We start from the raw sequence: 24,982 nt of genomic DNA on the forward strand, positions 1-24,982 counted from the left end.
CATTATGATACTAAATACAGTTAGACCATTTTTATATTTTAAATAAGTCATGTTGTAGATGAATAAATGTTAAAAGTTTATTTCATCTATAGTTTTAAGTCTCCTTTTAACTTTTAGATTGTGGTACGACTTGTTTATATTTTACCTTGAAAAATGAAAGTAGAATTTTCAGTCAGATGATCATGTATCATTGTAGTTGACGTGTTGTTATTGTTCTTAACAACGTTTAACGGTAAGGTAAGAAATATCATTTTATCCAATAAAATAGAAAAATACATCACTTATTTATTTTCTTTTGCCGAAATTTTCAAAACGTGAAATCTGTTTATTGAAATTTCCCAACCTAGCTAAGGATCAATCCCGATCAGTAGGTTGATGAAATAAGTAAAAAAAAAAAAAAATTATTGTTCTAACTTTTTACACTATCTTTTTAGCATTCTATACACAGGCACTTGTGGTATATATCATACACTTCAAAAGACTTTTTCTTGGCAATTGAATTGCTTTAGAAGTCTCTGATTGAGCCTCTTAATTGTAAACCACTCATTTATTCCTTGAAAATTACTTCAATACATTTTAAGATGAGAAAGACTTTAAATGGTAAACAAACAATATCACTTTTATGTAGGTTAATGATTGATATATTAACAAAATATGAGCTTGAAGTGGGGATGACGGATATTGAGATACCTTAGAGTAGTGGTTGAAATAAGTAGGGGTGCCCAATGTATGAAAAAAGTGCCTGTGATTATAATTGATTATGAATAATTAAACATGTAATTTGGGATTGTATTTTGTAGTGTTTGCATTCAAGAAATTTTCAGCATGGCAGAATGCCAGATGGAGAGAGGTTCTCGGGGAGCAAGACCTCGTCCCCAAAGGCCACCCCCAATAAACCAAAGCAGGGACAACATTACAGACTTAAAGTCATTCCAGAAGTTACATGATTCTGCATTCAAAGCTATCAACAAAGGACTTGCTTTGGATGAGGAATCAAATATCCCACTTGCTTTAACCAACTACCAGAAAGGACTAGAACAAATTGAGAAAGGACTAGTGATAAATGCAGAAAATTTGAAATGTTCAGAAGATGAGAAGAATGAAGTGAAATTAATGCAGCAGAAAATGACAAAAACTAAGCTTCAGATTGAGTATCGAGTGCAGTCTTTGACTCAGACTAGGAATGGATCTATGGAAGTTGAGGCCCCTCCATCCTATGAGGAGTCCATCTCCTCCCCAGGGTCAGTGTCAGATGAAGCTTTTATTTCCTTGGGAGATTCTATAATGGGTGACCAGTCATCTGATGACACTCTCTCAGCTAATGCAGAGGAGATCTTTAATATACCTGATGGAGTACAGATATTTTACATCACACCAGAGGGATTTGTTAGTGCTCCTTCTTACCCAACCTCCCTGAGAATATTCCGGTTTACAGACCCACCTCCTGCAGAAGATCAGAATAGACCCCCAGCATTTCTGAAAGTAGACAATTGGATGTACCCTTTGGTTCCTGGAATGTCCCCAGCACTGCATGCTACAAATGGTTCATACATTTTTCCTGATGTAACTGCATCCAGTGAAGGTAACATCTAATATTGATTTATGAATTAACTGTTATAACATGGTCATCCCAGTTTTCTAGAGGATTGAATTTTTCTATTGCTTCTATTGTAGGGTCCTCAGTTGGCTTGATTTTGCCCCCTGATGCGACCCCAAGACAGAGACAACAGTTTGAACAAACTTTGGCGTCAATGACAGCTCTGCTGGATCAGACTACACCAACAGCCCCACCCCTGGAGCAAGAGCCCTCAGCACCACCCATGCAAATCGAGCAAGAAGCTACCCACATATCTACAAAAGGTTTGATTTGCTCAGAATGTATCAAAGAATCTTGATATTAATTAATTTATTTTTTTCGATTTATTTTTACAGATTTGGATGAATCATCATAATTAGAATCCATAGCATATTTTTATTAACATGTATTTTTAAAATAATTGTTTAGGTGGTGTTACTGTGGCAGAATCAGAGGTAACTGTGAAGGAGAAAACCGAAGAAGGAACATCTACAAAGATAGCCAAGGGCATCACAATAGGTAAGGGATCAAGACAAAGGCTGAAGTTTGCTTAGAAAAGGTAGAGTCTTGTTTGACCAAAATTCACATTTACCACTCAAACAATTATAGTACATGTGTATCAGTTCTGAGCAAAGCCTGGATTCTTGGTTGATGGGAGATACATGTACCTTTTAAGAAAAAAATCAGGAAGTGATATTTTCCTTGAATTTTGAATACATGTATTTATAAACAGTTTTTAATTTCACTTCAATTTTGAAAAAAGTTGCCTCCCTTCCTTGTTAAACTGAAATAAAGATCCCAGGCAGCAATTCTAAACAACATGTGGGATTGGAGACTGGCCGTTCAGATGAGATTATTGGTGTAGTGTGGCAGTAGATGTTGGCATGAAAAAAATTCCTTACTACTCATTGACCCTGAGTGCCAAGCATAGTATAAATTTGCAGTCCTTCAATGGCAAATGGTGACCTCTATATGAGCTGAAATTTCTCAAGAGAGACATTAAACAACAAACAATCAAACAGAACATGTACCCATAGATTGAATTCAAGTATACATCTTATTAATGATACTTTTGTAAAGAGGTTATCTAAAATAACATTTACACTTCCTATTTCAGCCTCTCAGTGGATTTCCTGGGGTCTGGAGAAGGGGTCAGAGAAAGCTGGACACTACATAAAACTAGGATCCGAGAAATTAAAGGGACATCTAGTTCCTGAACAGCCCAAACCAGTCGACCCAAAGCTGCAGAAAGGAGCAGAGTATGCTAGGAAGGGGGCTCATGTCGCTGTGTCTGTCAGCTCATATGTAGGTAAGGATGAATAAGATCAAAATCACCTGAATGTATATCTATTGGTAAAAGAGGCCAGGCATGTAAATTTGTCAGCAGGTTGAGAAGTTAGATAGGTGATCTGAAAAAGGGCTCAACATTGTCCTTTTTCAAATTGTCTATTTTGAGTTCATTTTGTGATTAGAAAAGTATCTTAAATTACACTTGTTTGATCAGATAAGTTTCCTTTTTCACACCTTTTTGATACCTTTTTCACAATTGTCAAATACATAAAAAAAACATTCACAGAATGCACCCAACACTTTTATTAAAATGATTTAAACATGCAGTGCAAATCCATACTCCATAACACTCAGCAAAACCTCAACGAATATCATTATCAAACAAGTATTAATTAAGTTGGAGGAGATGCTTAATTGAAGATTTTTTGTATATCTGAGAAAATGTAGACTTATTCTTTTATAGGTTAAATCAAATATATATATATATCTGATATTAGCCTATTCCTCAGTTATAAACTCAATTATATTTTAGTGACAAAGTTGGGTCAGGCTACAGTGGCAGTAGCTAGAGAGGTGGCGCCACATATCAGAAAACAAGGGCAGAAACTCCTTCCAGAATCTGTCAAAAGCAAGGCAGGTGCCTCTGGCAGTAATCCTAAAGTGGACAAAGTCATAGACGGCACAGTGGAGGTGGCAGCCTCCGGACTTAAAGGTTGGCAGTTTGAATCATCATTAATTATAGATTTAGATGTACATTTGTAATTTAGAAGTAAGAAGTAACTTTTATTATGACAGGTTTTGGGACAGTTTTCATGTCACTTTTGTTACATGTATTTTTAATATTACAGGTTTTGGGACTGTTTTTATGTCACTAGAGGCAGCTGCTAAAGCCCTGGCTAGAAACCTGGCTAATGAGACCGTTACCGTGGTCAGTCATAAGTAAGTACACAATAAATGTACCTGTGCATTAAATGATTATAAAATCAAAATTCATTTTTATATCCTTGCAAATGTTTCTCTGTTTAATCATACAAGTAAGACTGTAGGTTCTTTTAGAGTTTTATGTCTGTAACAGTGAGAGAAATCAAAAATATAACATTCAATACAAGTTCAGTCCAGCAGATCTCTTCAGAGACTTTTTAGGTCACCTGAGTAACTCAAGTGACCTATTGCTATCCGTTTCCGTCCGTCATCATGTGTCGTGCGTCGTGTGTTAACATTTGAACATTTTTAGCTTCTTCTCTGAAACCACTGAACCAATTTCAACCAAATTTGGTATACAGCATCTATGGGTGAAGGGGAACAAAACTTGTGAATTTTATGGTTCCCGCCCCCCCCCCCCCCCCCCCCCGGGGCCTGAGGGGTGGGGCCAAAACCACTAAAATTATTGCAATCTTTAAAAATCTTCTTTACTCCTGGACATCAAGCAGGCAAACTGTTGGCATGAATGTAATGAGCATTGAGTCCTCTACCAAAATTGTGAAATTCATGGCCCCAGGGTCCGGGGTTCTAGTGCTAGGGCGGACTATATAGATTATATAATGAAAATACATGATTTCTTTAAAAATCTTCTTCTCTTCTGGGTATTAAGTAAAGTAACTAAGTACTTAGTTATGATGAACAAGAGTGCCTCTTCCAAAATTGTGAATTTTATTGCCCCAGGGTCAGGGGTTCTAGTGTTAGGGTGTGGCTCTATTGGTTACATAGTGAAAATGCATTTATTCTTTGAAAATCTTCTTCTCTGCTTCTGGGTATTAAATAAACTATTTAATTACATAGTTATGATGAGCAAGAGTGCCTCTTCCAAAATTGTGAATTTTATGGCCCCAGGGTCAGGGGTTCTGGTGTTAGGGCGGGGCTCTATTGGTTATATAGTGAAAATGCATTTATTCTTTGAAAATCTTCTTCTCTGCTTCTGGGTATTAAATAAACTATTTAAGTACATAGTTATGATGAGCAAGAGTGCCTCTTCCAAAATTGTAAATTTTGTGGCCCCAGGGTCAGGGGTTCTGGTGTTAGGGTGGGGCTCTATTGATTATATAGTGAAAATACATTAATTCTTTGAAAATCTTTCCTTTGCTCCTGGGTTTTATGCCAATGATCCAAGAATATATATTTATGATGAAGAAAGGTGCATCTAGCAAAATGGTTATTTTTTATGCCCCCTCCCCTCCTGGGTCATAGTCTGAAAATGAATTAATGCTTTGAAATCTGCTCTTTGATATTAATCAACCATTTTAGGATAAAATTTGCAAAATTTTGAAATATGTGGCCCCAACGTCAGTGGTTCCTTTGGGATGATGTGCACAACTGGTTATAAAGTGGAAGTGCATTTTCTCTTTGTTACTCTGATCTACCTTTGGGTATTAAGTAAATAGAGTAAGCATGCCAGTGGCGGATTTAAGGGGGGGCGCACCCGGCGCCCCCCCCCTAAAATTGTCAAAGTTAACGTAAATCACAGTTTCGTCTACAAAATGTTAATATGTATACTCGGTAGACCTCATTTTTACCCTACAAAATCTCTAGAATCCAGGAGCTTCCGGGGGCTTCGCCCCCTGGACCCCCACCAGGGCTTCGCCCTGGACCCACTGGGGGCCTCAAGACAGCCCCCAGACCCCTTGCCTACTTTTGACGCTCCCCCTAACTTCAAATCCTGAATCCGCGCCTGCATGCTAAGTCTATAATTATGATAAGCAATGGTGCCTCTTTCAAAATTGTGAATTTCATGGCCTCTGGTTTAAAATATGAACCAAATTTAATTGTTTGAAAGTTGTTGCTCAATACTCAGGTGACCTATAAGGCCCGTGTTATGCATAACTTCATTCATCCTTTTTCGTCCCTGTCACATGGCACAGTTATAGAAAACTGAATTAAACAATTAGAGCCTAGATCATAATGTCTTGTTCATTTTATACACTTTTATTATCATTCTCCTGTTTAACAGTCCAGTATATAAATGAACAAGAAGTAATGATCTAGGATAAAATTATTTAATAGAGACTACTTCTCTATAACTACTGGCATGCTATTATGTAAAACAGGAGAGTGCATGATAAATTGATAATGATACATTGTGATTATCAGGTATGGAAGTGAAGCTGCCAAGCTATCGGAAAATGCCTTGTATACAGTAGGAAATGTTGCCATGACAGCTTACAATGTAGACAATCTGGGTGTAAAGGCCATCGCAAAACGAGCAGCTAAAGAGACAGGAAAAGAGTTAGTAAAAGACATTCACAAGGAGTGGAAAGACGGCAGCAAAAACTCCAGTTATCAGTACTCAGCATTAAAAGACCAGCAGGAAAAACGTCCTTAGATTTATAGCTGTGTATATACTGTCATTATATCAATGTTATTTATATGTGGTGTAAGAAGCATTCCTGTAGGAACTCTGTTGATCTGTAATTCTGTATACTACTATAATACTGTGTGACATTAGTTTTAAATTGAAAACATAGTTATAGACTTTTTCTGACCTAAGAAGGGTTGGACCCTAAACTGTGATATCTTTCAAAAGATAGGTCGAGTAGAACCTTCCAGTAATTTTGGTTTAATGAAAATCTGAGATATTTTATCAAACTGAATATAAAAAAAAAATTGTGTAATATTAGACATTTTAATTTAAAATACATGTATTCAATAATATTTTGCTGAAATTGACCTACTGTCTTGTTTGCCTGAATATGCATATATAAAACTACTTTGTATCCAATTTAACTATATTTGTTAATATGTACAAGATAGACTTCATTTTTTCTATCAAATGACTTCCAAACACACAAGTTGTTGAAGACACAAAATCTCATTTTTATTGTCTTTTGTACTTCTAAACCAAAATTACAACAGAAATAAAAATTTTCGCTATTTTTCAACACTTTTCTTTTTTAGGTCACCTGCGTAAACTCAGGTGACCTATTGCTATCTGTTTTCGTCCGTCGTCGTGCGTCGTTTGTCGTGCGTCGTTCGTCATTAACATTTGAACATTTTCAGCCTCTTCTCTGCAACCACTCAACCAATTTCCACCAAATTTTACACAAAGCATCTATTGGTGAAGGGGAACAAAAATTATGAATTCCATGGTCCCTGCCCCCCTAGGGCCTGAGGGGTGGGGCCAAAACCACTAAAATTAGTGCAATCTTTAAAAATCTTCTTCTTTACTCCTGGACATCAAGCAGTCAAACTGTTAGCATGAATGGAATGACCATTGAGTCCTCTACCAAAATTGTGAAATTCATGGCCCAGGGTCAGGGGTTCTAGTGCTAGGGTGGGGCTGTATTGATTATATAGTGAAAATGCATTATTTCTTTAAAAATCTTCTTCTCTACTCCTGGGTATTAAATAAACTAACTAAGGACATAGTTATAATGAGGAAGAATGCCTTTTGCAAAATTGTGAATTTTATGGCCCCAGGGTCAGGGGTTCTAGTGCTTGGGTGTGGCTCTATTGATTATATAGTGAAAATGCATGATTTCTTTAAAAATCTTCTCTACTCCTGGGTATTAAATAAACTAACTAAGGACATAGTTATGATGTCAGAGGAAGAATACCTTTTGCAAAATTGTGAATTTTATGGCCCCGGGGTCAGGGGTTCTGGTGTTAGGGCTGGGCTCTATTGATTATATAGAGAAAATGCAGAATTTGTTTGAAAATCTTCTTCTCTGCTGCTGGGTATTCAACAAACTAACTAAGTATATAGTTATGATGAACAAGAATGCCCCTTCCAAAATTGTGAATTTTATGGCCCTAGGGTCAAGGGTTCTGGTGTTAGGGTGGGGCTCTATTGATTATATAGAGAAAATGCAGAAATTGTTTGAAAATCTTCTCTGCTGCTGGGTATTCAACGAATTAATTAAGTATATAGTTATGATGAGCAAGAATGCTTCTTCCAAAATTATGAATTTTATGGCCCCAGGGTCAGGGGTTCTGGTGTTAGGGCAGGGCTGTATTGGTTATATAGAGAAAATGCAGAAATTGTTTGAAAATCTTCTTCTCTGCTGCTGGGTATTAAATAAACTAATGTAGTGCATGTATATAGTTATGATGAGCATGAATGCCTTTTCCAAAACTGTGAATTTTTATGGCCCCAGGGTCAGGAGTTCTGGTCTTAGGGTGGGGCTCTATTGATTAAATAGTGAAAATACATTATTTCTTTAAAAATCTTTTTCTCTGTTCCTGGGTATTAAATGAACTAACTAAGTACATAGTCATGATGAGGAAGAATGCTACTGTGAATTTTATGACCCCAGGGTCAGGGGTTCTGTTGTTAGGGCGGGGCTCTATTGGTTTTATGGAGAAAATGCAGAAATTGTTCAAAAATCTTCTTCTCTGCTCCTGGGTATTAAGCAGATGAACTACCTATATAGCTATGATGAGCAAGGGCCATTCTTCCTGAATTGTGAATTTCAACGCCCCTGGGTAAGGGGTACCATGGGGGGAGGGGCTCTACTTATATACTGAAAATGAATTGATTAAAATCTTCTCCTTTGTATTAATCAAATAATTTTGATGAGCAAGTTTTTCCAAAATTTTGAAATGTGTGGACCAAGGGTCAGGGGTTCATGTGTGGTAGTGGCACTATACTGATTATTGCTGAATATTACTGATTAGTCGAAATGCATTTTTTTGTTCCCCTACTCTGTCTATGGGTATCACGTAACCAAACTAAACATGCTAAGTGTATAGTTATGATTAGCAATGGTGCCGCTTTCAAAATTGTGAATGCCATGATGTCTAGTTTAAACAGTGTTAAAACATGAACCAAAGTCAATCGTAGTTAAGTTGTTGCATGATGCTCAGGTGACCTATAAGGCCCATGGGCCTCTTGTTTAATGTTAAAAAGGTTCTGCCGTATTGTTTATACAGAAACTTTGATATCATAACATTTATATTTATTTGATTCTGAAAGTTTTCAATAAAATGTAATTTATTTTATGTATCTTTGTCTCAAATCAACCCCCTCTGCATCACAATAAAGTGTCATTTACATCCCTACAAATTATAGCCTTTATTATTTCTGCAAGAGAGAAATAAATGATCATAATGGAAGTAATCATGGCATCTTTAATAATATATGATAAGTTAATTGGCTCTGTTCTCCCACTGATATAAAAAAATCAACATGTAAGTTTGATAATTATAAAAGTTTGTATACACCTTTGCCCTTCTTATTTTCAAGCCTTGAGTCCTAAGTTTTTAAAAGAGTTGTCCCTCTTGTGCTGAATATAATAAAAACCATCTACTGTCTTAGATAAAGGATGATGTGACATAACTGCTATCCGGGGCCCCCTTTTCTACGACGAATTATATTTAATCTACAATGATGTTGGTAGTTTTCAAACACGAGTGAATAAATACGACGCCTTTTGAATAGTTTCAATAGTTCAGACACATTTTAATTATAAGGAATACTGCATTATCTTCGATTTTTTTTAGACCCTATCACAGCTAAATTCAGCTAGATTTGTGCGAATATTTTTTTTATGGCAAGAGAATGGGCGGGTCTTAGTACAATAGAGGGATATGCGTGTCCGAGAAGACCTTATATGGCTATTGTTATTATTTTGCATTTAGTCATGGTTCAATCCGATGACAGAACAACAAAACATGCTGGTTTACTACGTTTACATTTTATCGCAGACACGTGGTTTAGGTCAGTTTACATGTTTTCCTTTTCTACATTTCAAACTTTTAAAATGGTCAGCCAGTACTGTTTATACTTTATTATACGCATGGATTTTCAGCATTTACGGTTTTTTGGACAAGAAATGCACATGAAACTTGTATTTACCGATACTCGGGAATACGTGTAGACCTAGCGAGATGCTCACCAAACACGCTACAAAACTTTAAATCAATGTATACCATGTGTATATTCTATCAATTGTTTGTAACTGTATATAAATTTTACTGTGGTATCGAAAATGGTACATATGTAGATCCGTGCCTAATCTGTGACTCAAATGCATAAAAAAAATATCGGAAAGCAGTAATTAAATTCCAAGCATGTTTCCATAGTATTTTTGTGGTACTCACTCGTAACAAATTTCATTTAGCTGATTGGTCAGTTAGAGAGTATCGCCTGTGCCTCGATTAGCATATGAATTCATTCTTACGTCAGAAAATCTAGTTCCGTCGATCTGTTTTTAATGGGAAAGGCCAGCTAGATTTTACGATTTTTTAAAAAATAGCATGTGAGCGCAGTTAGGTACAATTTTCTTCTTTGACATATAGGTCGATTTCAATAAAATACAGGATACAGCCAAAAGAGAAAATTGTACCTACCTGCGCTCGTATATTTTAAGGTCTTCAAAGAGTGGGGCAGGGTTAAAATGCAATGGGAATTGAATGTAAACATGATACCCCTACCACAATAAAAGATCTATATCTTTCAAATCACGTTTCTATTTTTGTTAAAAATAGTATTCTATAATGGTACACATATCAGTGATTAGTCACATACAAAAATTTGAGTAAAATTTAGACATTTAATTTTTTGTCAGTATACGAGGGGCCGCAAGTCACCTCATCCTTTATTACGAGTATAAAAAGTGACAATTCATATACAAATAAAAATAATGATCATATTTGCATCTATTATTGGTTACCTGTGAGTTATTGCAATGACAGAGCTAAAATAAAGTACAGAATTTTAAAATAAATGATACATGTACTTTGGCATATTTTTTGTTCTTTTATCAAAAGTTTGAATAAAAAGCTCTCTTCTCTCGCTCTTTGGACAAAATAGCATAAATTCCATAAATCAAACAATTTTATAAAATGTTATCATCAGAAAGTATTTAAAAAATAAATGCTTTTGTAAAAGGGTTCTCACCCAAAATGTCCGTGGTATTATAGGTAGATAATCATTCTGAGAAAGGGACTGGAAAATTAAGTAGAGAATGAAAAATAATATATATAAATGCACACAAGTCAATATCACTCACAATCTGATGAAGTCAACTTGGTTGACCATTTATAAAAATAGACACTGTCTCAGAGACTCTGGGGAATGTTAGGGATGTAAGGACTTACGTCAAACAGTAAAAATATTGCCTTAACAATTTCCTGGGACTTAAAGTGATATATTGGAGACAAAACATGGATCTTATGTACTACACACACACTTCACACTCAGAAGGCATTTTCTACAACAATAAAAAGTCTGCACCAACAGAAATATAAACATAAAATATAATAATAATAATGATAAACACTCTGTACAACCTTGATTCAATCATACATTGAATGTATTTACAAATTCATATCATTATTCAAAAACTCTGCAGTTGCATATTTTAAAATTGCTGCAATAAATAAGGGAATGTTAGGAGGTAAAATATCACACATGTACATACAATCACAGATGTACACACAATCACACATATTCCTCACAGTCTGCTGCTACCTCATCTTCCGGACATTCATTCGTCTCACCGTCAGGCAGTGAAGCAATGTCTTTGAACACACCAACAAGTTTTTCGTAGCTGGGACCCCAGTTCATGAGGTAATCCCAGGCAAAGTGACCGTTGAGTAACTTTTGGTCATGATGAGGACCCTCTTCTGATGACCCCACCGTGCTGGCGAAGGAACCTCCATTTGAATCGAGGCCATCGGACTGGGAAGTCCTGTTTTGATGACTGGAATCCTCGTGTTCATTTTCTGCTTCCGACACCTTTGAAAATATCATTGCATTTGGGTCAAATTCATTTTTAGTCTTCTCATTTTCATACTCAAACTCTGAGCAAGTGAATGAGTCATTAGCACTATCCTCGGAGCTGGACTCGGGAGGAACCAGCTCCACGTCACTGTTTATAGTGCTCATTCGTATATGAGCCATATGACGACCCTCTTCTGAAGACGACACGGCCTCCAACAAACTGACAGGGCTGGGTCGTCGCGGACGGGCATTCAGTTTCTCTATCTCCTCCACTGTCAGGCCTTTAACTTGACGAGAATTAGAATTATGGTACTTGTGCCTACTGGACTTTGCATGTCCATTTGGTATCACTGTTCTAGGAACGGATGAACTTGTGGAACTTTTACTATGATGACTGGCAAGACTGCGGTCTGATTCTGTTCTACTGTGATGAATGTTTGAAACAGGTGTTCCTCGTAAATTAGAATGAGTCAATGGACTGGCCCGGACTTGCGGGCTTTGTCGTGAGAGTTGATTGATGGGACTATTGCGCATTGCTACATTAGCAGGACTACTCCTAGCAGAATGACTAGCAATCTGTGGCACTTCTAAGTGATTAGCAGGACTACTTCGTAGTCGTCCTGATGTTTGAAGTTTGAGTGCCCCTGGTCCCGGACTTTCGCGGGACTTGAATCCACCAGATGGACTTTCTCTGTGACGTTTGTGGGGACGCTCTCGGGAGCGATCGGGATAGTAACCAGATCGGAAACCTCTGTAGTGTGTGTGAACGTCTGTATCTGATGGTGCTATACTGCTGGCATTGTCAAGGTCATAATGTTCTGGCATGTCAGTGAGCTGGTTCATGTTTACATCTCCATTGTCAATAATTACGGTGCCATCATCTATTTCATATGGTCTTCGTTGAGTTGGATCAGAGTTGATTAGATCAGGCCTGTGTAGTCCATTTGGAGTATAGGGTGTATTGAGGTTATTTTGTCTGTTAAAATCTTGCTCTCCATAACCAGAATCCTGATAACTGGGTGGGCTGTTATTATAACTTTTGTTCACATGACCATTTTCATTTGCTCTGGTTTGATTTTTGGGATCTTTTTTCTGACGGCGCATACGGAATAACACAAACACAATTGCGATAACGATTAACAGAACTCCAAAGAAAACAATCACCACAATGATGCCAATGCTGAGACTGTCACTTGGTTCACTCACTTGAGCACACACACGAGTTTCCAAATTGACAGAACAATCTCCTCCTCCACATGGATTTCCTGCACACAGAGCTGAGCATCCCGACTCGACACTCTCGGTGGGTGTAATGATGAAGCGCTCTGTAGAGCCATTAAGCGGAACTGAAGATCCATCCATTTGAAATACAGAGATGCAACCTGAGAAAGCTACAATATAGAAAAAAAATTCATTTATATATTTATCTTTTTTACATGTATTACCGCATAATTGAAATTCAATTCCTAATTTTCCTTTTTTCATTTATTTGACTTAATGTCATTACTTGAAATATTCTGACCTTTGAACTCTTTGTTGTCCACATTGATGGTTGACTCACTGGAACCCATCACCATTTTGGTGATATTAACATCTGAGAACTTAGCTACACCATTCAGATTCTGTGTGTCTTCCTTCTCATCCAACCTCAATGTTACTTGGTCTCCTGTAACAGGAAAATTATATACTATCTTGTATAGAAATTAAAGAAGGGTGTATCGGAAAATTAATCATGCAAAATAAAACTCCAGAACAAATTCGGGACATTTGATAGTTAATATATGAAAAAGTCTTACCACTTATTGAGACAGTAGCATTGTGCCAGTCTCCATTGTGTACACTTCCATCACTGAGAACAACTGATCTGGACCCAAATGTGTACACCAACTTCCCAGAATCCACCTGTAACAAGTTTTAGTAATTAACATACAATTTATTCTCAACAATCTTTCCAAAGAAAACACTTGTTATGTTGAATACTTCATCTAACTATGCCAGTAAAACATACCCAAAGGACTCCCTGGTCATTAGAAGTATTAAGAATTAGCAGAGGTTCTGGATAACCAGTGGTACGATATCTAACCATCACTGATGATGTGTCAAGAGCCCGGCGCCTCCTTGAATTTGATTGGTTAATTATCTGGTCTCTTCTGAAGGACTCCTTTTGAACAAAAGTTATACGAGAGTTGGCTCCAAATCCTAATGGCCCAGGTGCTGCATTGAAAATAAATGAATTTAATATCATTCTCATCATCATTGAAAATAAATGAATTTAATATCATTCTCAAAATACAAGTGAAGAAAATAAACATTAGTACAGTTAATTTTTTTCTGTTCACAGATCACCTGCAAAAAATATTTTTTTCCAAAAAACACTGCATTTACATCCATCCTTTATGATGGAAAATGGTTTGAATTATTGAAAAGACATTTATCATGTAGGACATTACAAATTTACAACTACCATTATCATCATTCCATATTTTATTTTATTCAAAAAGAAATATTTTCTAAATATTTTACCTATTTCACAGTGGGCCCCTGCATAACCTTTGACACAGCGACAGGAGAACCCCTCCCACTCCTCCACACATTGTCCCCCATTCTTACAGCTGTCCGCTCGGCAGTTACCGCTCGCGGAGTTACGTGGACACTTGTTCAGGATGTTCTTCTGACTGTTCGGGGTCGGAGGTTGGGTGAGGTGGTCTACATTGTTAATTTTGAATTCTCTGATACACCCAACGAAATCATGAGAACTGATTTGTCCTGGGCGACTCTGGATGGTTTCAATGTCTCGGAGGCCACCTATGTACATTGGGTGTCCATCTAAGTCCAGATAGTAACTGAAAAGGAAAAAATATATTGGTATTAAAACTCAAGAGAGTTCAGTGTTCAAAGTTCAGTATGGACAACAACCTTTAATGAGCTTAGAGTCTATTTAGGAAATGGAAGAATTGTACAGAAATTAAAAAATTATTTATTCATTAAAGGGCATTTTACAAGATTGAGTAACACAGAGGTGTCAATTGAGTTACTGGGGATCAAAGGGTGTGATTCAGAACCAAATTAAAGTTCATTTCTTTAGGATATCCTTACACACCCGAATCTTCACTTAGTTTTGGAGGAGATAAAAGTCAGACCAAAGTGTTTTAGTGAAGTGTTGAAGACACCCTATTTACATATACTATCACTTAAAAGTAAGCAAAGATTGATTGATAAAAGATTGTATCGGGTTGTACAGTAATGGTTTGATCTGGTAATTGACAGTGGTTGTGTTTGTAAATATGAGGAATTAAATGCTTAGGAAACATAAAACTGCCATACATCTGTATTGATTTCAGTGTAACGGCCATAGATCACGTAAACTTTACCTCAATCCACCCCATGGCACTATAAACCACACGGATGTGGGTAACTCTATCTACCATGTAACAGGGTAGACTTTTACATGGGTGAAAAACCACCCCAAGAAGTTCAACACCATTTTTCTGGTGTTCCGACTTATTGATTATTGATTGTTTTTCCTTCTTGTGTACAGATGGTTTATTAATTAAAAGCCTATTTTTCTGCATTTAGACAGGAACAAAGAAACATTTAAACCTTTACATATAATCAATAACTTTATCTTTTTTGATTTGATTTTTGACAGAATTAATTGTTAAGATGGACTCCTACACTAATACAATTTGGTGGGTTTTATATACAAAATCCAGCAGGGAGGGTTTTATTTGGCCAAGGCAATGCAAAATTCGATCAAGTTACACATTTAAAAAGGAATGTCTAAATGCAACACAATGGCTGCCTAAATGTTCCACACTACAGCAGAGCTGCGGTGTAATCTACACATCAATGAATAATAAACACAGCACGTACCCCAATCTACCCGATACTAACATTGAATTTTATAAATAAATGGCAATGATAAGCTTACACAGATGAATGCCTTTACTTAAATCAGACAGGCATGACAGTTTCAGTAAATTTAATCTTAATAGGACTCAAAGTATCAAACCACGTAATCTGAATATAAAAAATGTCTGCAAATACCTCCTTAATAAGGAATTCTGAGGATACTTCAATCATGACTGTTGTCAAACACAAAGAAATAACCACCTTGATGGAGTCAGAACTTTGTCAACCAGAGATAAATCCGACTTAACCCCAGGTTATCAACAACATACAATTCTATTTCAGATTTTCTCAATGAAATTTGCTGATTAATAGAAAGAATAACTGTGTATATCATGTATATGTAGATACAAAGTAAACATGTGAGACTTTACTGGGACATACTTTGTTTGGCTGCCTTTACTGTAACAGGAGGTATCCCCGGTCTGACAAGTGACACATTCTGAGCTGGTACCGGGGCAGTGGGTCACCCTCATCTCAGCATCCTACAACGAAACCCACAAGGTCAACCAAACATAAAGGACAAGACGATTGTGTAATACTTAAGCTTATCTTGATGTTCCAGATTCTTAGATGTCTATTAATAAAAATCACACTTTTCCTATTCATAAATCTTCTATGTAAAATTTTAACTGCACATTAATCCGAATCATTTAGTAACTCTGTAAAGGTTGTCTTCAAGTTTCAGTCATTAAAGATGTCTTACACCTTTAAATTACTAAATTCTGACATAAAATCATTGTTAATGCTAGCTTCCTTTTACATTCTACCAGACAGTGACAAGCACTGGCCATAAATATCTTACCATTACTGCATCATTGTTAAAATTAATTCTGTAGGTATCATGCAATCCTTAAAGAACACCAAAGAAATATAAACCTACCTTCAGCTGCCTGCGGACTTGAACCCTGAACCACTCCCCCGTGGTTACATCCTTTGGTACTGTAAGAACTGTAGCTTTGGTGTCGCCGAAATTGAATGAAAACCTCACATTTCTATTAAAAATCTCCAGAGCTATGAATTTTCCAGTATTGCTAGGGTTATACAGTAGAAGACCTTTTGATTTGATGGTTGAAAAGGTCACATCAAGGTCAATGTCTTTCTGGTTTTGGTCAATAGAGTTGAACTCCATATATGACAGCTCTGAGAACCCTTTTGATGTGTACTCACACTGGTTACCCCAATACTCAAATGGACACTGGCAAAGGAATCCATTCAACTCATTCTTACACTGACCGTCATTCTGGCAGGGGAAGGAGGCACAGTGGTTGGAGCCTGTTTCGCAGTGCTTGCCAGTGAACCCATCTGGACAGAGACAAGTATAGGACCCCTGTGTGTCCTCACATGTGGCTTCGTTCTGACATGGATCGGTCAAGCATTCATTTTTATTCTGGTCACAGTACTGTCCTGTCCATCCATCCTCACACTGGCAGACTCCATTTTGACAAAATCCACCATTACTACAGAAGCCCCCTCCACAGGGCTGTACGGGGACCTCGCAGTGTCTGCCTGTATACTGAGAGGGACAGATGCAGTAGAAATCTGGCACCATGACTGGAGAGGACAGAACGAACGCTGGGGAGTCCACTGTGTTCATTCCAGATCTAACAAGAATTCTATTCAAACAAGTCCCAGAGTTACATGAGGAGGATTCACAAACAGAGTAACCAATTCTAATTCTATTTTCTGGATTTACCACATTTTGAAAAATGGCCCTTGCAATGTCTTGTTTGTTGGAGCTCAGCTTTTGTTTCAGAAAGTCATAAACAACCACTTTTCCTGAGGCCTCTGCCACACTGACGTAAACTAAAGTTCCTGTATCTTTGGTGTCCACATTTAATACTGTTACTCTGTGATCACTGCTGTACAGCTGGACAATAGCACTTTGTAAACCATTTAACTTATCTTTCACAAACGTAGATTTTTCCATTCCATCAACATAAATTATGACAACGTTATCCAAAGTCACATTATCGAAATAGAGCAGTGTTGATATGACTCTGTATGATACCATGATATTTCCATCAGACCCTTGAACATTTAAGGTTCGAGTCGGTGGTGTATGAAAGTTCCTTAGAGTTAAGTTGCATCCTGATCCTTGGGTAATTGTGTAAAACTCATCTGTCACAGTGCATGTGTAAGTACCAATGGTGTCAGCATCCAATGGTCGAACATCTGCCACAGGAGAAGTGGGAAGAGTGGTCTCAAAAACACCGACCTGGACACTCATATTTCTGGCCTGTGGCGGTGAATCATTCTCATCCTGGACTATGACCTTGAATGTAAAGGTCGCAGACTGAGTGGGTGTTCCCACATCCCTGGCGACCATTATGACATCATACTGACTCCCCTGTAGGGCCTCCCTGTCTAGGGTCTGTTTAGTGGACACCTGTCCCTCTGAGGAGACACTGAAGAAGTTGTAATGGCTACCAGGAGACATGATGTAGGTGTATGGGCCTTGGTTTCCAGGTTGTCCTGCGAGATCTATGTCCCGATCAGACGTGTAGTCAGCTACGTTGATCACGCTGGTTCCTGCAGGCAGGTTCTCCCTGACATATGCTGTTAGGTTAGAGGGAGACAAGTACGGAGGATTATCATTCTCATCCAGCAATGTAATTCTCACTGTTGCTGATCCTGAGAATAATGAGAAAATTCATTTATTCATTTGACAATCTTTGAATCAGAAAAGAAACCAAGAAAAATTAAAAAGACAAAAAAAAATTTAATACGGCACAAAAAGGGATACCAGGTAATAAAATTACTGACCTGTAGCGGGGGGTGTTCCTCTGTCTACAGCCCCCACCACCAGGGAGTGTGTGGGTGTGGTCTCCCTGTCTAAGCTCCCTCTCCCCGTGGTGTGGATACGGCCACTGGTGGCATCAATGGAGAATTCCCCAGCCTCATTTCCACTGAGAATTCTGTAACTGAACAGTCTGTCCTCTGGCAAGTTGTCCCGGTCTATGGCTGTTACAGTAGTGACACTCACTCCCCCTGCTGAGTTCTCTGCTACGCTGGCTAGATAGAGAGTTTGTGTAAACACAGGTGCATCATTGGCATCTTCCACAGAAATAGTCACGGTACAGGTATCTGTGTCATTTCCCTTTACACTCTCCCAGTTCTTGGCCAAGACATTCAGAACGACATGTGGGGAACTCTCATAGTCCGGTTTACCAGACACATATATACCCCCTGTTTTATAATTGACACTGAATCCCTTAACATTACTGGATCCAATCAGATAGTAATACACAATTCCATCAATTCCCTTGTCACGGTCAGTGGCTCTCACACTGCCAATAACACTGCCATTGGCAGCTGATTCTTTGGTAGAAAAGGCATAAGTCTTCTGCTCAAATTCTGGATAGAATTCATTCACACTGGTCACATGTACAGTTACTATGGTAGAACTTCTCATCATGTCATCATTTGGATTACGAGCAATAACGACCATTGAATATTTGGTTTGAGTTTCATAATCTAAATTTCCTTTGGTCATAAGTACTCCAGTTTGTTTGTCAATTTTAAACAGTGTAAGAGCTAGCTGATCACTTCCAGATTCACTAATGTAGTACTCAATTTTGGCGTTCTCCCCTTTATCCCTATCGTGGGCCTGAACTTTAATGATGCTCGTGTCTGAGCGCGAGTTCTCTGGAACGTAACCATCAAAATGAGTCTGTGGGAACAATGGAGGATTGTCATTGACATCATTCAACTGCACAGTTAGAATGGCTGTTGCTTCACGATAATGCAGTCCAGAGTCCCGGGCTGATATATTTAATAAATGAATATCTGAAGTTTCATAATCTAGAGCCTGAGCAACAGAAATGACTCCATTCTCAGAGTTGATCTGAAAAAGTCCCTCTGAATTTCCATCCATGATGTAATACGAGACTTTTCCATTGGGACCTGGACCATCTCGATCTGTGGCCGTCACCTGTGCAACACTCTGTCCAATCGGGGCATCTTCACGAATACTGTAGGAGAAGCCTGTCATACTAAACACAGGGGTATAGCTGTTGTCTGCAGTTATTGAGAGCTGAACTTGCACTGTGGTGGATTTGGGGGGCAAGCCCTTGTCTTCTGCTCTAATGTCGATAGTGAAATCCTGGTTCCTTCTTCCATTTAGGAGCTGAGCCACGGTGATCAAACCTGAAATGATTCATTCATAAAATTTGAATAAACACTGTACCAGTATCCTAATTGATCTTCAAATCAAAGTACTCAGAAGTACAGAGAGCCGGGCTCATTTACAGAGTAGAATGGATTTCTTACATGAATCACGTTTATATTCTGATGAAAAAATTATTTTAAAACTATCAATATAAATGGTAAGACACTGACAGCGAGTTTTTCAATCCTAATACCACGGTCCGATTTTGTCAGAATCAGAATTAATCTGGTACCGCAGCTGAATGTAAAAAAAACAGGTCAGTCTGGTTCCCTCTCCTGCTTTACCTCGTATGTGTAGAGAACTACGGTAACACTGATTATCAAAAATCCTTACGCTAATGAACTATGTTCTTTGACTTATGAAGTTTTCAAAGTCATTACTACTAATGCTTATTTTATATAGATAAAACTTCGTTTTATTTTTGTTGCTTTATTTAGCATTTGTATTATCTCAAAAGCGGTTGAGAGTAAGAACTATATTTTTGCACGTAACTTTAAAATGGCGACTATGGGGTCAACATCCTGCCTTGAACAGGATCACATAAGCCGGCAATTGCTCTTTGAGCAATAAGCCCGGCTAAAAACAATGAGAACATCAAAACTGATTTCAGTTAAATTATCTACCTGTGGTTTTGTTGACAAAGAAGTAGCTGGATCCATTTCCACTCTCAATAAAATATTCCACTTCAGCGTTCTGACCAAAGTCCTGTAAATCCCTCGCCACCACAGTCAGTATTCTCTCTCCAACAGTGGAACTCTCAGGCACAGCAGAGAAGTACAGGTTTTGTTCAAAACTGGGAGCATGGTCATTGGCATCAATGATCTCTATGGTTATTATGGCTTCTGAGGACTTTGCTGGGGTGCCTAAGTCTGTAGCAATGACCACCAGCTCCCTCTGGTTCAGAGCGTTAGAGAAGCTCTTATGGTAGATGTAGGTCAGTTCCTCTTTAGAGGTGATTACTCCAGTTTTGTCATCTATTGCAAACTCTGAGGAAGGTAGTTTGAAGGAGAAGTAGAACTGATTATTGGGACTGGACACATCTTTGTCCTCTGCTGTTATTGTACCAACTGTTGAACCTATTGGCTGAAGCTCCAAGAAATTGAAGGTAACTGGAGGCATGATCTGAGGTGCATTGTCATTGACGTCTGTGACAAACACATGTAAATATCCTCGGGTGGAGAAGGATCCATCTTCTGCTATCAGTGGAATGGTTATTCTCTGGCTGGACACGGTTTCACGGTCAATCTGAGACTTCAGTGTAATGTTTCCAGAGTCAGCGTCGATGCTGAACATGGCAGCCTCGCTGGCGGTGGGGTCTATGCGGTAGTGTGCCTTGGCGTTGACCCCAATGTCCCTGTCCGTGGAGGTGACCTGAATGACGAAGCTGTTGACAGGAAGATCCTCCGGAATGTTCACAGAGAAGATGGTGGTGAACTTTGGAGAATTGTCATTGACGTCAATCAGTGTTACTCTCACTGTGGTGGTACCAGTCTTGGGTGGTGATCCCTGCAACAGAAAGTATACCATACATCAAAGACTTTTAACTTCAAGAATTTCTTAATATCTGGCGAAAATCTTTTAACCAAGAATTGTGCTTCATGTTCTTTAACATCAAAATACAGCTTACTCCACTTAAATTGAACTCGCTTATTTTGAAATTCCGCTTATTTTGAAATAAAAATAAATCCCCAGTTTTTTACTCTTATATTCTTTGCATTAAAATAACGGTTATATTGAAATCGGCTATATTGAAATTTCGCTTATATTGAAGCCACTTATCGGTCCCCACAGGTGATAATGAGTTGTTTTCATAACGGTTATATTGAAGTCTCCCTGGCGGCTGTCGTTACGGTTGGTGACAGAAATTATACCTGACTGACCAGTTGATATAAAAAGGTGTGAATAATTAAGTTTTCACCTTATGTGTTTTTATACTGCATGCTCTTACGAAAAAAAAATTATTCACTGCTAAATTGTTTGTTTCCATGTATATAATACGGAAGTACTTAGGCTAAAGGCAATATAGTTAGTAACCCCAGCAGATCTAGAAAAAACATAACTTTCAAATAAAATACGTACTGTTAATGGCTGATGATAAACCTAAATTCGAAATAGCTAAGAGATCAACCCGAGTACACTTAAGATGAAAAACATGCAGCGTTCAGCCGTACTCAACAGTTTGACATCGGTGATTTCTCTCCAAAATGTTAATAAATGCGATAGGGGAATAATAATGAAGTTGAAGATTGTCTTATCGATAAAAAAGAAAAAAACAATTTTATTTAAACTTTCAAGAACTAAGTAATATTCCATGCAATCTGTACACTGTTATAGTTAAACGATGACAAAATTAATTTGTTCGGGTTTGTTCTTTATTTTAAGATCGGGATTGAACTTTTAATTAAAAAAATGGAGGCCTCACGATTTCGCGTATATTGAATTACGGATATATTGAAATAATTTGCATGGTTCCCTGCATTTCAATATATCCAGAGTAGGCTGTACTTGACTGAATAGTGTATAGAATTTTTAAGAGTGAATTTTTAAAAATTTTTGCTTACCATATCTCTCGCCTCTACAATAAGGTTATATGAATCTTGAGTCTCTCTGTCTAAAACGACTTTGGTTTTAATTTCTCCAGAAGAAGAAATCACTTCAAAAGTGTCCTGAACATTGTCCAAACTTCCTCCAGCTAGAACATACACTATTCTTCCATTGTCACCACTGTCTGCATCAGATGCACTCACAGTAAAGACACTCGTGCCTACAGAAACATCCTCTCTAATTGAGGTGATGTAGACACCCTCCTGGAATCTTGGGACATTATCATTCTGGTCAGAAACAGTAATAACAATTTCTTTATAAGCAGAGAGTAACAGATTAGATCCTTCTGTTGCCTGGATCCACAGATGGAAATCAGGTGTCATTTCGTAATCCACATCTCCAGCGACCCGAATAGTTCCAAGAGACTCGTCAATATGAAAAGTGTTGCCGACGTTCCCTCCGGCGATGCTGTACTTGATGACCCCACTGCCAGACGCAGGCCTGGCCCTGACGGTGGCGACCACCTGATCCAGTGGTGAGCCCTCTGGTAGTTGTGGGTTACTGATGGCATCAAACTGTGGAATACTGGAGGTACCGACTGAGGAAACCTCCACCTGAAGAGTGGTGGTGGATGTCTTCTGGGGAGTACCCTACAAAGAAAAGTCAATGTAGTGAATATATTCTAGAGTGACTCTACAATGTGTACCTATCTCTCTTCAATGTTGCAAATAAATTTAAAACTGAAAACTCCCTTTAAGCCTCACTCACCTGGTCTCTGGCCTCTATGGTGCAGGTGAACTTGTTCTCGGCCCCAGAAATGAAATTGGCTGTAGTGATGACCCCTCTCTGACTGTCCAGGTTAAATTTATTACAGTTTTGTGGTCCCAGCAGACGGTATGTGACTCTTCCATTCAGTCCCGCGTCCCTGTCTACTGCTGTAACCCCCACCACAAACTGACCTGTAAAGATTTATGACATGACAAGTGTGCATTTTAAAAATGCTTTTCACAAGAAAAATTATATTTGCACTAAAATAACAAATTAACGTTGAAGAGGATATTTGACATTCATTAGAATACTTCTATTTTATCATCTTTCAGTTCTTTTTTATATATATGTACTTTAACATTATATCTTTATTGTGCAGTATGCATTTAATGGGGAGATAGGTAGATTGCTATCATCATGGTTAATATTGCTGCATTATTTTATGAGATATTTTTTCGAACTTTTGATCATACCTGAAGAAGTTGGATTATTCAGGGTTCGATTGTAGGTTTGTTTCTCAAACAAAGGGACATTATCATTAATATCATCAACATAAACAGTGATGTTAGCATTAGAAGATCGGGCAATGTTCCCATGATCCTTTGCTACCACTGTTAAATGGTACAGGGCTGTATCTTCTCGATCCAGAGGTTTCTGTGAAGTCAGAACACCGTTGGTCATATTGATGATAAATCTACCATCAACGTCATCCACCAGGCTGTAGCTGTAATAAGACAACACGCGCATTAGGAGGAGATTTAAATACAGAGTTTCCATTTGTCCTAAAATGACACAAGTGACGTACAAGAATTGTACCCTCTACTCAAAATTCTCAAATCAAATATATTCTGCTACGCTCTGATACATTCCAAATTAACGGCTACCAGTGAAAATACTGTGACTATAATAAGCACCTTCACGTAAACTTGCAAACAAACAATTCAGATGCATTAAATGAAATTTATCTTGCTCTTAAATTTCTGTTCAATAAAATCAATTAGGTCTCTACTAGTCAATTTCTATTCATATGTTCAGAATGCTAAATCATGATTGTGTACATAGCCCACAAAATGTACAAAGTGATGATTCCTTCATGTGACAGATTAAATTGAAGAACTGTCAAATATATACTCAGGCTGGTATATCTTGAGGACAGTTTTGCACAGGTCAACCTCTTAAAGTCATATATTTGTTAAAAATTTTCTAATCATGAATAAATATAATTTTTTTTTTCATTTTGTTTCATATCTTTTTAATCAAATAATTGATCTACTCTAAATATTTATGTCATTTTATTAAATTACCAAAAAATAAATCAATTTTAATTGTCTGAATTCATATTGCAAAAATATTTCCTAAAGAGTCAAACAAACATTTTTTTAAAAATCAAAGCATCGATTGAAATGCTTTGTATACTATAGATCTGGGGAAAGATGAATATTTTGTTATGGTAAGAGTGGATGGTAGAAAAAAAATGGATGTTTAGTTCTCCAAACACAGCCCTGACAGTGCATGAAGACAAGAGGCGAGGGTCTCCCCATTCCCACCCACTTCACACGTCTTAACATGACATCCACTCCACTGTAAGACGCTGTGCTCCCCAATCAAGGTCTCGCGGAAACCAGGCAAGGGAACTTCTTTGTTTTAGTACTTAAAACTCTCCTAGCACTTCAATCAAACATTAATCCAGGTCTTACATAAAACTGCCTGCAGTATTTGCTTGCAATTGCATTCAATGCCTTTGTAAATAAAGTATATTAAATGCAATTTGATTGCATACTATTGAACATCATTGTATTTCTTTCTGCCAAGTCATTCAATAAACTCTCCCACATATTATGTTTGCACTGCAAAAAACGGAACTACATTAAAATTGGTGTTCCCTTAAAATGCTGCCTGTCATAACCAAACATATATTAATAAATAAGCATGTTTTTATAATTTTTTGTCTTGTAAATAAATTCCTATGCTGTGTCCTGCCAATGAAATGGCTCTTGGTGGTTAGAACCTGACGTAAGACCTCAAAGTGACTCCCTTCCATGGACTTTGTGAACTTTGATTACATTGT

The 24,982-nt window shown here is 37.7% G+C and overlaps 2 protein-coding genes across 3 annotated transcripts in view; one reads left to right on the top strand and one right to left on the bottom strand.

The window, feature by feature from the left end:
- The first annotated feature begins 144 nt into the window (after positions 1–144).
- On the top strand, positions 145–6,730 carry LOC134259848 (spartin-like). Of its 2 annotated transcripts, none has more exons than XM_062742447.1 (8): positions 145–237; positions 801–1,582; positions 1,675–1,860; positions 2,006–2,095; positions 2,694–2,885; positions 3,399–3,578; positions 3,715–3,805; positions 5,951–6,730. In XM_062742447.1, exons 2-8 carry the CDS (start codon positions 826–828, stop codon positions 6,180–6,182), a joined length of 1,728 nt encoding a protein of 575 aa, XP_062598431.1. In that variant the 5' UTR covers positions 145–237; positions 801–825; the 3' UTR covers positions 6,183–6,730. The 2 variants fall into 2 exon arrangements, with proteins under 2 accessions (XP_062598431.1, XP_062598432.1); XM_062742448.1 differs by having other exon boundaries at positions 2,024–2,095.
- Positions 6,731–10,728: 3,998 nt separating this feature from the next.
- LOC134259847 (protocadherin Fat 4-like) overlaps positions 10,729–24,982 on the bottom strand; it is a 40,576-nt gene continuing 26,322 nt past the window's right edge. The window contains exons 8-19 of the mRNA XM_062742445.1: positions 23,388–23,638; positions 22,915–23,105; positions 22,164–22,796; positions 20,226–21,108; positions 18,198–19,580; positions 16,315–18,065; positions 15,816–15,916; positions 14,046–14,365; positions 13,531–13,736; positions 13,319–13,424; positions 13,045–13,188; positions 10,729–12,913 (exon numbers count right to left, since the gene is read on the bottom strand). Of these exons, the coding sequence (XP_062598429.1) occupies positions 11,241–12,913; positions 13,045–13,188; positions 13,319–13,424; positions 13,531–13,736; positions 14,046–14,365; positions 15,816–15,916; positions 16,315–18,065; positions 18,198–19,580; positions 20,226–21,108; positions 22,164–22,796; positions 22,915–23,105; positions 23,388–23,638 (7,642 nt within the window). The 3' untranslated portion in view covers positions 10,729–11,240. The remainder of the gene's footprint in view (positions 12,914–13,044; positions 13,189–13,318; positions 13,425–13,530; positions 13,737–14,045; positions 14,366–15,815; positions 15,917–16,314; positions 18,066–18,197; positions 19,581–20,225; positions 21,109–22,163; positions 22,797–22,914; positions 23,106–23,387; positions 23,639–24,982) is intronic.

The sequence above is a fragment of the Saccostrea cucullata genome, unplaced genomic scaffold (assembly GCF_032062105.1).
Source record: "Saccostrea cucullata isolate Sc308-1 unplaced genomic scaffold, CSIRO_AGI_Scuc_v1 ctg441, whole genome shotgun sequence".
Classification (NCBI taxonomy): domain Eukaryota; kingdom Metazoa; phylum Mollusca; class Bivalvia; order Ostreida; family Ostreidae; genus Saccostrea; species Saccostrea cuccullata.